At 36.1% G+C, this 13,323-nt stretch overlaps 1 protein-coding gene across 1 annotated transcript in view; it reads right to left on the reverse strand.

Annotated features, from left to right (window-relative positions):
• The window catches only part of LOC106074742 (receptor for retinol uptake stra6-like), a 50,162-nt gene that overhangs the window by 4,276 nt on the left and 32,563 nt on the right, over positions 1 to 13,323 (reverse strand). The window contains exons 14-17 of the mRNA XM_056013277.1: positions 8,851 to 8,962; positions 7,544 to 7,645; positions 6,952 to 7,115; positions 4,696 to 4,875 (exon numbers count right to left, since the gene is read on the reverse strand). Coding sequence (XP_055869252.1) covers positions 4,696 to 4,875; positions 6,952 to 7,115; positions 7,544 to 7,645; positions 8,851 to 8,962 — 558 coding nt within the window. The remainder of the gene's footprint in view (positions 1 to 4,695; positions 4,876 to 6,951; positions 7,116 to 7,543; positions 7,646 to 8,850; positions 8,963 to 13,323) is intronic.

Here is a 13,323-nt window from a genome sequence, read left to right on the forward strand (position 1 = left end):
ATCTATCTATCTATCTATCTATCTGTCAGTCTGTCTGTCTGTCTATCTATCTATCTATCTATCTATCTATCTATCTATCTATCTATCTATCTATCTATCTATCAATCTGTCTGTCTGTCTGTCTGTCTGTCAGTCTATCTATCTATCTATCTATCTATCTATCTATCTATCTATCTATCTATCTATCTGTCTGTCTGTCTGTCTGTCTGTCAGTCTGTCTGTCTGTCTGTCTGTCTATCTATCTATCTATCTATCTATCTATCTATCTATCTATCTATCTATCTATCTATCTATCTATCTATTTGATTGCCACCTTTTATCCATAACACTCACGTCTGTCTGTCTGTCTGTCAGTCTATCTATCTATCAGTCTGTCTGTCAGTCTATCTATCTATCTATCTATCTATCTATCTATCTATCTATCTATCTATCTATCTATCTATCTATCTATCTATTTGATTGCCACCTTTTATCCATAACACTCACGTATAATTAATAGCTACAGTATACTATTGAAGAAATTGTTACCAAAATTTTCATTAGCAACTCACTCTGTCTGGTTAAAACATATTATTTCTTCCACACCCATACATAGGATCAAGTTCAAACTTTGGAAAAGTATTCATTGGCGAATAAAAAAAATTAACCAATTATTCAATTAATTACTGGTGATTTACTATATTGTTTGATACCAACATGGAAAATTAATCCTTTAGTATGCACAATTATGGCCAAATATGTGTGTGTGTGTGGGGGGGGTCTTGTTTTTTTTTTAGATAATTGCACACCTTATTTCTCACACACCTATTCTCGGATCAAGTTGGAACTTTAAACATAATACCTAACAAAACATTCATCAATTACAAAATTAACATATTAGCCAATTAACTATTGGTAATTAGTTATTTTATTTGACACAGAAGAAAGACATAACTTCTACATTATTGAAAGGTATATTTATACATTGAAAGTTTCTCCCCTTACATTAGACTTGTATTTTTTTTCCAAAAGCTTATATCCCCTCACTTTGTCTGGTAAAAAGTTTCTTCTCCTGTACTTCCCCCACACCCAGTCTCGGATCAAGCTGACATTTTGCACAACTATTTCTTTTATCTGACAACACAATCGATATAGAGATTGACCATTACTTAATTAACTATTGGTAATACATTTTTTCGTTTGGTAACTTGAACAAGGGAAAGGGACTGAAGTGGTGGTATAAGCTGAATTAGTCCCCTTAGGTCGTCGTCTGATTCTTTTTTTTTATTTTTGTAAATGCTTTTTTGGCGGCCCTCGAAAGGGGAATAGACGCTATTAGTTTTGTGTGGTCTGTCTTTCAGCCCGTCCGTCCCGTTTAAATCTCAGAAACTAGAAGATAAAATGAAAATAGGACATAATGATATTTTAGATCATTCAAAGTTCTGATGCAACGGCTACTTTTTTTCTTTCCGAATTGCGATGCATTTAATTTTAAAAATTATCTATGCAAGCAGATTTTTCAAAACAATGCACCGCTTTTTAAATGAAAAAAAAGTTCAAGGGAGGTAAGTTTTTATCTTTAAAAAGTCACAGACTTCTTCATTAATAACTCAATCATTGGTACAAAAAAATTATTGCAATTTAGGTCACAATGGAAAAAGTTTAAATATTAAGTACGTATGCATTTTTTCCATTTATTAAGCAACTCATGGAATGAAATAGTGACTGAAATGTTTTTAAAATAGAATTTTGATACAAACTTCACTTTAGTTGTAGCCTAAATTAAAAAAAAAAAGGAACTACTTTTATAATGAGAAGCTTTTGACTTGTTCTCATTATACACATCATGGGCGTAGCCAGGGGGGGGTTCTTGGGGTTCAAACCCCCCCCCGAAATGAAATCCCCCCCCTGGGGGGGGGGAACGGAATTAAGGGACTGATTTTTGCTTTCATTTTGTTTATTTTAGGTGAGATTTTAATACTAAATCATCACTTACCACAGCACAGCCGATGCAGTTTTGAGTTAAAAACCCTCTACCAGGGGTTTTTGAGTTTAAATCCCCCTACCAGGGGGTTTTGAGATTTAAAAAACACCTATCAGGGGGTTTTGAGATACAAATCCCTCTACCAGGGGGTTTTGAATTTTAAACCCCCTTCCTGAGGTATTTTGCAGTTAAATCCCCCTCTTCTATAAAACAAAACAAAAAAAATGCAAACAACAATCCCCAAATTCCAACAGCACAGTTGAGGAAGATTTTGATTTTAAAACCCCCTCCAAAATTTACGATAAACCCCATCTTCAATATAAAAAAAGCAAATTACACACTCAAAATTCTATGAGCGTAGCCAAAAGGGTTTTGAGTTGAAACCCCCCTCCCCTCCAGTTAGGGTTTGAAGCTAAAAAGTACCTCTTCAATATAAAAAAAAGCAAATTACACACTATAAAATCTATGAGCTTAGCAAAAGATTTTGAGTTTAAGTCCCCCTTCTCCAGATGGCTTTTTCTTTAAAGTTTAAAACCCCTCCAGATGGTTTTGAGTTTAAAATTCCCCTACAGAGCGTTTAGAGTTGAAAACCTCTCTGTTCAATATTATTTTAAAGCAAACTACAGTCACCAAATTCTATGATCGTAGCTAAATGGGGTTTTGAATTAAAAACAAAACAAAAAAACTCCAGAGATTTCTTAGTTTAAAACCCCTCAATAGATGATTTGATGAAAAAACTTTCCTTTTCGATATAAATATCTAAAGCGAAATACAGGCATGTAATTCCAAGAGCGTAGTCAAGAAAGGTTACAAATTTCTACCAGTGGCTTGGGCGCCATTAATAAAGTGTGAATAGTCTTCTGCCGAAATTGAAAATCATTAAATGTGTCTCAACAAAGATGACTAAGACAGATTTTAGGAGTCAGTCATAGAGATCGGGTCTAAATAAAAAAAAAATCATATGCCGAACTGTGAGTCGAATTTTTAGTAAGGTTGTGACAGAGCGTCGCATGAGGTTTTGCGGGACATGTTCTCACACAAAATGAATTACGTAAAATAAGAGTTGCGGAAACAGCTTGCCGAAAAATGCGCCGAACGGCTCGAGAGTGTCTAAGTCTGTAAGAATAGCACATTAGGTTTTTGAAGTAAAACTTTTTAATAGCAAGATAATGCACTGTAGATACCTCAGAATATGCATTTTGTTGGCTTTCAATACCAGAAATAGTGCTCGGCGGCGGGGCTTCGCCCCGCGCTGGGGGAGCGCTGCGAACTCCCCCAGACCCCCTTGCTAGCAGGGAGTCTACAATAAACAATAAACGTCTTCCGAAAGGGTCAGAATGTAATAAAGATTAATTATGTACACACACACATATATATATATATATATATAATTTTTTTCCGCGGGGGGGGGGGGGTCAGGGGGGAATCCCCCCCCCCCAAAACCCTCCCCGAAAAAAAATCCTGGCTACGCCCATGATACACATGAAAGTCTAAATAGAGCCCACATCCAGATATATATATATCTGGATTAATAATTTGAACAAAAATTTAATTGATAAGGGAATGGCTTATCTTCTGACATCCTAGGGGTGCAGATTTATTTATTATGTAAACAATAGTATCACATTAAGAATGAATCGGATACGGACAGCATAGTAGGCCTACACCATTACTCGATACCAAAAAGCCTACTATTCCTGATCATAACATTGGCCTAGGTCTAGTGGTTTTAAGATTAAACGTGTAAAGTCATACGAACTCTAGTCTAGATCTAGATTCTATATCAAGTTTATTGATCTAAATCTAGTTATATTTCTAGATCTAGATGTCTAAATCTAGTTATAGATCTAGAACTAGATATAGTTCTAGACTAGATTTCAACTAGATCTAGTTCTAGTTCTAGATCTAGTTTGTATGACGAATGGAAAGGGAGATATTACTTTTTATTTGCGAGGGGAAAAGTCTTAATTTGTTTGACTCAAGTCATTTATAGCTCACTACCTTAAGTAGGTCAAGAATATTTTTTTTCAGTTGCCAATTTATCTAATTTTGTTGTGCTGGCCACATAAAACCCTGCTCGTAAACCGTGGGTCATAGAAATAGATGACATTTACATCATCTGTTCTATAGATCACTAGGTCTGAAAGGGGAACTTTACTTAATGAATATATAAAACACAACAACTTGTAATTGAAAAAGTACTTATGTTTGAAAAAAAAATTAATTATATTTTATTTTTATTATTATTTAGTGCCCAATAGTTTTTAAATTGTATTACTTTCAACAATCAAAAAAAAAAAAGACTATGTCTTGAATATTCCTCGTCCATTGGTGAATTCAATGAGGGGCCGCCTATGAGTTTGTGTGATAACACAAACTCTTTTTGTAATCTTGTTATTCTTAGTCTAAATCTATGCCAAATTTAATTCCATAACTGATTCAAACTAGGTGAGACAGGTACACTTAATATATGCTTTGTTTTTTAAAAGAGTTTTTTTTTTTTTTTGCATTTTCTTGTTTCAAAGTATTTATTTATTTTGTTTGTTTTAAATGTTTCATCATCTTGTAGAATTTAAAATTATTACAATCCAATCCGCCAACGATACATACATGCTACATACATAAAAGCGGCACCAGGAACCAAAGTCTTATATGAGAGAAAACGGTTAAATTAATAAAAGTTAGAATGGGCATGGTTCCAATCCGGGACCATCCACTCAAATAAGACTTACTTGAAAATGTTTTACTTTTATTCTGTTGAAAAGGTGTTAGGTATGGAGAGCCGATGTCCTCAATCGGAGTGTTCACTTTTTTATTCTTGCTCATAGCGATGAGGAGGCCAATGAAAACCTGCAGGACCGGGTTGTTATGGGAGGCCTCGAGGTGGATGAAGCCGTGATAAATGGCGAACCCTAAAAAGGAACAAGCAATAGAAAAAAAAATACTTAAAAAAAAAAAAAGAAAAAGCTTATCTAAGGGAAGGAATCGCTAAGTACCGCCATTTATCTGAAAATTACGGGTTTTATCTCCCTTTCTGTTTTATTAAACAATACAATATGATTAAGTAATTTGTTAATTTTTAGGATTGATTCGTGTATTTTTATTGAATATGAATAATTATGCAAAGTTTCAGCTTGATCCGAGAAAGGGTATTGGGAGGAAAAACCCATGCCATGATCAAACAGTACTGGAGAAGAAGGAGCATTTGTACAAATTTGTCCTAGCATATGGAACGAGGAATGTGCCTTTATCGTTGTGTCTTTCTGAGTATTTTATTAGATTTTGTATTTGTATTTGAAGTTAATGGTTCAGTGTTTTATGTGTTTTAAAATAAAATTAAATTTAAAGTCTTCTCTCATGAAGAATGTCTAAATTGAGTGATTTTTACTAAAGGTGTTGTTCTAATAAAATGTGAATATTCGTTTGTTATGAATCTCACTGCTCTATTTTGCTTTTGTTTCAGTTTCTTAATAAGTTCTTATAATCTACGACATGTAGTTCTGTGTTGGTGTATGGTTAATTAAGTTCTCATAATCTACATGTAGTTCTTTGTTAGTGTATGGTTAATTAAGTTCTCATAATCTACATGTAGTTCTGTGTTGGTGTATGGTTAATTAAGTTCTCATAATCAACGACATGTAGTTCTGTGTTGGTGTATGGTTAATTAAAAAAGTCTCATCTGCTTGCAACCAGATGCGGCCTTAGCAGTGTGCAGGGCCCTGGGCGAGTGTCATATGCGGTCGTATTCGGGGCACTAAATATATATCGTACCACATCACGCTATTGGGCTTGTGCGCCTCTAACGCTGTTGGTGAAAATGTTGATTTGTCTTTACTTTTTCAATCGAATTGTTTTTATTTCTTGCGTCGTACTCTTTGTCTGACAATTTGTCTCTTTGTTCCTTGAATTTCTATCTGAAACGTCCAGAAAAGGAAATATATAAGGGACATCTGCTCTTTATGGCTTGCAGTCCAGGATGACAGAGAAATATTTAGCAAGTTTGATTTTATCAATAACTTTTTCTTTTACTTCTGATGCCATTAGGTTCATAAGCTCGTTTTGAATCCTATGTCCGATTTAATGGTCGTGAGCCTCGGCGTTCTTAATTAGTTAAAGATGGTTGAGTCGAATTTGGCCAGCATCTCAAGTTATTCTCAACCAAGTCTAAAATTGACTGTTGTTTGACGCATAAAGTTCAACTGTTCTCCCACGAAAGGCTTGTTGTTAAGACTGCGCGCCAATGCAGCTTTTCTTTTGTACTTTGTTCTAGCATCCTGGTATCCATTGTGCTACCACTGGACATTCTGAGAGCTCTATCCAACCACGCTGACACACATTTAACGTGAGTCACCAAAAAAAAACATCGTGCTGCCGAAGTTTATTACCAAGATGCTTCCAGTAGCAGTAGCCTTTGTTTGCTCATTGTCCTCCAGTAGCTCTCGTGCCAAACAACTTACAAGGAAAACACAATAATCTGTCATTGGTCTTTGGTATAAGAGAAAGTGTGAAATAAGAGCTACAGTAGTTCTTTCATTCATTGACTTTCGCAGATCCGACTTCCGCGGAATTTTTTTTTTTTTTAATACTCCCGCGTTTTTATTTTGCTTCTTAGACTCGGCATGTCATAAGATGCTGTCTTTACCAAAACAGAACGGTATTTCAAAACCAAAAATATCATGTTAAGAGCTTACATAGTAATTTGTATCATATCAAATCAAATCATTTCAAATATCCTAGTTTATGAGAACTGATCTGGTTTTCGAAGTTGACGATGACAATGGAATCTCCAATCGCAGGCACCCCCTTAGGCGCGGGGTCGGGGACGGATGTCCCACTTGCCACCCCCTAAGGCCGCTACTGCCTGCAACAATAACATTATGAGCGGAATTTCAAGGTTTTAATAGTTCCAGTTCATTGGTTGGATAGGGCCTACGCGCAATACATTGGGCGCCATTGGTTTAAAACCGTCTTGGCTGTAACTTTCCTACCTGGATCATAGAGGTCAATCATCCTGGGCAACATGCAGATGTCCATTTTGGACACGGCAACAAAACTGACCACACAGGATTTTATGATCCTGATCATGCAGGAGACGAAGCCGCTAAGGATGTTGAACAGGAACAGATAGTAGATAGTGATGAAGAAGAACCTCCTGTAAAGAGATATATAGGCAAGGATTTTGTTAAACAGGGGAAGACAATCGTGTTGTTCTTCACGAGTTAATAAAAAAAAATACAGTTAGCTCACTTGCATACATATGTATCTAGCTTTTCCAATAAAAGCAACAACATAAACAGCATTTAGGAAAACAAAACAAAATCTGAAAATATGTTTGTTATATAAAATGTTACTGATTGGTAAATTACTTGGCTTTCAAAACAACGGGTCACGGGTTCGCAACCAGCTCAACATCGATATTTATTTAGCATCCATTATCTTTGTTTAATATCTCCATGGCTATGTAATAGGCCTATATATATATATATATTTTAAATTATTCTTTTAATGTATTTATTTATTTAACTTATCTTTAATCATAAAGCAAAGTGTGGCCCTCAAAACTACTTATATTTGACTTGCCTGTTGTCTAGCCTCAGATAGCGAGTATTTCCTAGCAGGTAGAAGGTCTTGACTAGTAATGTTTGTAGAATGTGTAGAATGAAGGTCATGGACATCATAGCGCTGAAATGACATTGAAGGTGAAAGTAGTTTGATTCTTGTATTATATTATCCCAAGCATGGTGGAAGAGACCGCATAGAAACATATCATTGTATAAAGCTATCTTGTAATCTTCAGATTTTATATTAGAAAAAAAGTAAAAAATTAAAGCAAAATATTTTTTTTTTAAAGACAAAACTTATCAAAAGGAAGAACCGCAAAATCAATGGCATGAATCTCAACACTGCTCCCTTTGTAACACCATCAGTTAATAGCCACTAATTGATTAACTTATTAACCTTTAAGATGGAGCGAACAGACAGCGGTAATTAAATTTAAAGCCGTCTTTCAAAAACATATTGGGTCGAAATAGCGAATAAAGAATCGTATATGGTGAATTTAAGAGCTACGGTTTTGATCATAAAAATATCTTAGTTGTTCTAGATCTAATGTAAGAGATAACAGGTGAAATGCTCGTGTTTCTTCGTCCACGGTAAGTGGGAGGTAAATCAACGTAGGACGTAATCATTTTTTTTTGAAGTAACGTCTGTATTATATAAGATAAGAAGATAAGAATCAGGGCCCTTTTAAACATGATATAGATTGAAGATACTCAGTTCGCTCTTTGCCTGGCAAGAGTAAACGGATAGTGTATAACTGCCGTATAAGTTACCCCCCTTTTGGACCTTGTGGGGGCAGGGGATGTGAATGACATCAGTTTCTGTGGTCCACAGTTAACGAGGGTGTCATGTGGCCAGCATAACGATCAACTGCTTTTGTTTTTTCCCAACTAATGTCGGGTACCCACTAGAGGTGGATGGACTCAGATGCGCCCTGAGGATCCCAAAATTGAAAATCCCAGTCTTCCCCATGATTCGAACCCAGGACCATTCGGTTAGAAGCCACTTTGTTATCTAGAGTTCAAGAGAGGAGATGAAATGAAAATATTCACTTTTGACTACATTAACACTTTTAGTAAAATTACTTAACTTTCTAAAACTTGGAATAAGAAATTTAAATTGGTCTTCCCTAGTGCCAATATGGCGTGGAACGGATTGCCTGAATCAGCCAGAAAAACCAATAACTTTAAAGAGTTTAAGCCTCTAATTAATGTGCACGACTAAATTACTGTGACATAGGTCATGGGGTATAATTAACTTCTGCTCCGAAGGAACATCTAAAAATTACAAGATCAAAAAAGGTAAATAACGTTATGAATACTACTGACCATAATGTGTAGACCCACAAGTACCACCGCGAGTTGATTCCAATAACTATGATGATAAACACAGTGATGAATAGAAATAACAGAAAGAGAAAAAAACATGTCCAGACGTGACCTGGGAAAGAGAGTTAAAAAAAAACAAAAAAACATTTCATTGAAGTTAAGAAACAAAACTATCGATATTTTATTTTGTTTAACCAATAACCTAAACACACACAAATAATCTTGTTCTTTTCTTTGTGATTGTAAAAATGTATAAGGGAGAAGTCGTAAAAGTGAAGTCGAAGATTCTTGGAACCTTTCTAATAACTGTTCCTTCTGGGAGGGATCCAAGCAGATGTATATTTGTTACTACCATATTACCGATGGCTCGTTCCCAAGACGCTCGGGATAACACGAGGCCGAAGGCCGAACACACCGAAAATTCCCCCATATTCATTTTCTGTGCCACATCAGACATGCGGTTGTCCGCCATAAAATGGCCCTTTTATCTCTGCTTATACTCCCGTGTCTGTCTCTCTCTCTCTCTCTCTTTTTGTCTCTCTTTTATCTCTGCTTATACTCCCGTATCTCTCTCTCTCTCTCTCCTTTTCTTTCTGTCTCTCTTTTGTCTCTGCTAATACTCCCCTATCTGTCTCTCTCTCTCTCTTTCTGCCTCTGCTTTTATTCCCGTATGAGCCATATGTGGATAGTGACATGGTTGTTGGAGCTTTCTTCCATCTCCGCCAGTGCAATGGACTCGATCCTTATGTAGCCAACGGTAGTTCTATTTTGTTTCCCTACTGACCTAATCGTCTCCTCTATGAACCGTTTCAACCAGAGTACCACTTTGAGTCCGAGGGGCATTTAAAACAAGGCAAAATTATTTATTTCACATGCCAAGGTATCACATGACTGTTAAATACAAAATGTTAGGTCAAAGGTCATTTCTATCTGTTTAATACTACACTCCTTTGGTTCTAGCTCCAGGTCCAACTAAACCGCTGTCTGGTAAAACGTTTGTACACGTGTTTGTTTCCCAAACCCATTTTCAGATTAAGTAGAAACCTTGCACAATATTATTCACTGGCGTAGACAATACATGATTTTTTTTTAAAATTAACTTATTAGTTAATTAAATACTGGTAATTAATTATTTAGTTTGATGCTAAGGGAAATGAATCCGTCAGTATTCACAGATAAGGCTAAATATGTAGTGTTACACCCCCTTACATAATTGTACACGTCTTTTATCCGACACCCATTCTCGAATCAAATTGTTACTTTAAACAATTAGTTATTGCACCGAAGAAAACAAGAATCATTAAAAAAAAATCAAACGGTTAGTCATTAACTATTTGTATTTAATTATTTTGTTTGATATCAAGTAAGGGAAATAAATTTGACATTATAGAGATATACAGTTGTAAGTGTGGAATTCTTCTCCATAGAACAAGTTCTTTTTAAAGCATTTAAAAAAATATTTTGCTTGTTTTATCATACTAAATTTGAATAAAATATGAACACATTTCTTTTAAATAAAAATAAACTTTTTGAAGCAGTTTAAACAGCCTTGATCTTCAATATAGATGTCTGTAGAAACACACATGCAATAATAAGATGTTGAACAGTATAAACCAACAGCACTCAATATCTTTTATGATATCCTTGTTATTGGGTTCGTTATAAGGACCTAGAGGAGCGGAGTTTGCTATAACGCGCTAGAGGGTCGGGCTTTGTTATTAGGGGGTCAATCATAGTTCCAGTCTCTGTTCACTGGCTGTCTGTTTTCCTATCTGTTTTTAATAGGGGTGCACCGGATAGTACTTTTTGATATCCGACCGGGGCCGGAGCCGGATACCTAAGTGTCTTGTAAATATCTTGTATTGCTGAACATTTTACGAAACTGTTAAATAACATATCTATATTGGTTGGTTGTTTTTTTTTCTTTTATATACCTTATTGTTTTAAACTCTGTTACTGATTGATTTATTCAAACTTAACAGTATTTCTAAAAATCTGTATAGCATAAGGGTGTCTGTGTGTATGTACGATACCACCAACTGTAAAGGATGTGTGTAGGAAGGTCAATGTAAATAATGTTAGTATATATTTAACTAGTTACTAATGTAAATCTCATAAGTAATGTACAATCTGCCTTGTATAGTGGTCGGATGTATGTGTTTATGAATTTCAGACCATCAACTTGGTCAGATATACCTAGTGAGCCTACACATGTAGTCCTAGTGTAGTGTGTATAGTTGTTTGTGTTAACATTCAAGCATTATTTTTTTTCCTTGAGCAGACGCACGCAATAGAGTTGGGTGTCAGTCAAAAAAGATAACACATTGGCATGGTCAGTCAAGCGTATAGATAAATTATACCCGTCCGCTAGTTAGAGGTCAAGGGTTGTTTTCTTTATTTACGCTCCAGCATATTGTTTCTTTGTTTGCTAGATCTAACTGCGGTACTATTATTCAATTTGTTTTATGCGATTTTAAAATGTACTGTAAGGTTTTCCGTTATTTATTAAGTCAAAAGAATTCAACAAAGAAATTAGCTTTCTTTCTAATTAGTTACTGGCTTACTGGGCTATATAATCTCGCGGTTTGTGTTCTGTGTAGCTAAAGGTCACTCGTTTAGATGCGTTTGATCTTTAGTCCAGCTAATTAATTGAGATTTATATTTCAAGTAACTCGGCACACTTGAAAAGGTGTGGCCTCTAGCCCAACCACGTGATTAAGATTTTTCTCCAAATAAGCTAGCTCTTTGTCCGGATACCCGTGTAGATGTTTGGCTTGAAGTCCAGTCCCCCCCCCCCCCCCAATTAAGATTAACTACTAAGTAAACAAACATAGTTCCCTCGTGTGACCTCTAGAGAGTGCTTACGTCCATCGTATCTGACTTGGGGTCACCTGTCCATCAATGAACTTATTGTGATGAACGAAACAAATAAAAGGGGGAGGGAGTTGTTCATCTGAAACTATACCTAGTTACCTTAGAGGTGTGGCTCTTGTAGTCCAGCCCCCCTAATAAAGATTAACTACTAAGTAAACAAACTTAGTTCCCTCGAAAGGTGTGACCTCTAGAGAGTGTCAATACGCTGACATTAAATCTACGTCCATCGTATTTACCTTGGGTCACCTACCTATCAAAAAAAAAAAAAAACTCAATGCGATGGACTAAACAAATAAAAGGGGTGGGAGTTGTTCATCTCTACCTCTGGAGATATACCCGCACAGCTAGACAGACGTCTGGTCAGCATGACGTAGTCAAGGAATGTAGCATTTTAACATGTTAAATAACCTACTCAAAGGTCAAGACAAATTGAAAAAGTGCCAGCCATTGCTGCTCTGTATGTAAAGCGCATTTATGATGTAAAGTTTCATTTCTATTTATATTAAGTTATTAACACGCCTTGTCTTTATAATAAACGATGTTTGGTGCATATTCATAATGGCTCTATTTTTAACCACATTATTTTGATTTAATATAAACATAATACATTCTACAACAAACATTAATGGAACGAGGTCCACTTTATGCATATTAAATAGGTGTATTTTTTACTATCCGGTTTACTATCCGGTAGTGATATCCGACCGGTGCCGAATAGCACCGGATAGTAAAAAACGCCGGATATTCGGCAGAAGCCGGAGCCGGAGCGACTATCCGGTGCACCCCTAGTTTTTAATTATCTCTAACTGTCGGTCTCTGTTTCTCTATCTCTTTGTGTTTATGTGTGTCTCTGACTATCAAACTTACTCTCTGTGTGTCCCTCACTATTTCTCTGTCTCTTTTTCCTTAAGTCTTTTATTGTTTATCCCACTCTGTCTCTACTCTAAGTCTCTCCCTCTCTCTTTCTTTCTGTCTCTCTTTTGTCTCTGCTTATATTCCCGTATCTCTCTCTCTCTCTCTCTTTCTGTCTCTCTTTTGTCTCTGCTTATATTCCCGTATCTCTCTCTCTCTTTCTATCTGCCTGTCTCTCTTTTGTCCCTGCTTATACTCCCGTAGCTCTCTCCCTCTCTCTCTCTCTTTCTTTCTGTTTCTCTTTTGTCTCTTCTCATACTCCCTTATCTCTCTCTCTATTTCTGTCTCTCCTTTGTCTCTGCTTTTACTCCCGTCTCTCTCTCTCTCTTTCTGTCTCTCTTTTGTCTCTGCTTATACTCCCGTATCTCTCTCTCTCTGTCTCTTTCTTTCTGTCTCTCTTTTTTCTCTGCTTATACTCCCGTATCTCTCTCTCTCTGTCTCTTTCTTTCTGTCTCTCTTTTTTCTCTGCTTATACTCCCGTATCTCTCTCTCTGTCTCTTTCTTTCTGTCTCTCTTTTTTCTCTGCTTATACTCCCGTATCTCTCTCTGTCTCTTTCTTTCTGTCTCTCTTTTTTCTCTGCTTATACTCCCGTATCTCTCTCTGTCTCTTTCTTTCTGTCTCTCTTTTGTCTCTGCTTATACTCCCGTCTCTCTCTCACTGTCTCTTTCTCTTGTCTCTCTTTTTCT

This window comes from Biomphalaria glabrata, chromosome 15 (assembly GCF_947242115.1).
Source record: "Biomphalaria glabrata chromosome 15, xgBioGlab47.1, whole genome shotgun sequence".
In the NCBI taxonomy this organism is placed as follows: Eukaryota; Metazoa; Mollusca; class Gastropoda; family Planorbidae; genus Biomphalaria; species Biomphalaria glabrata.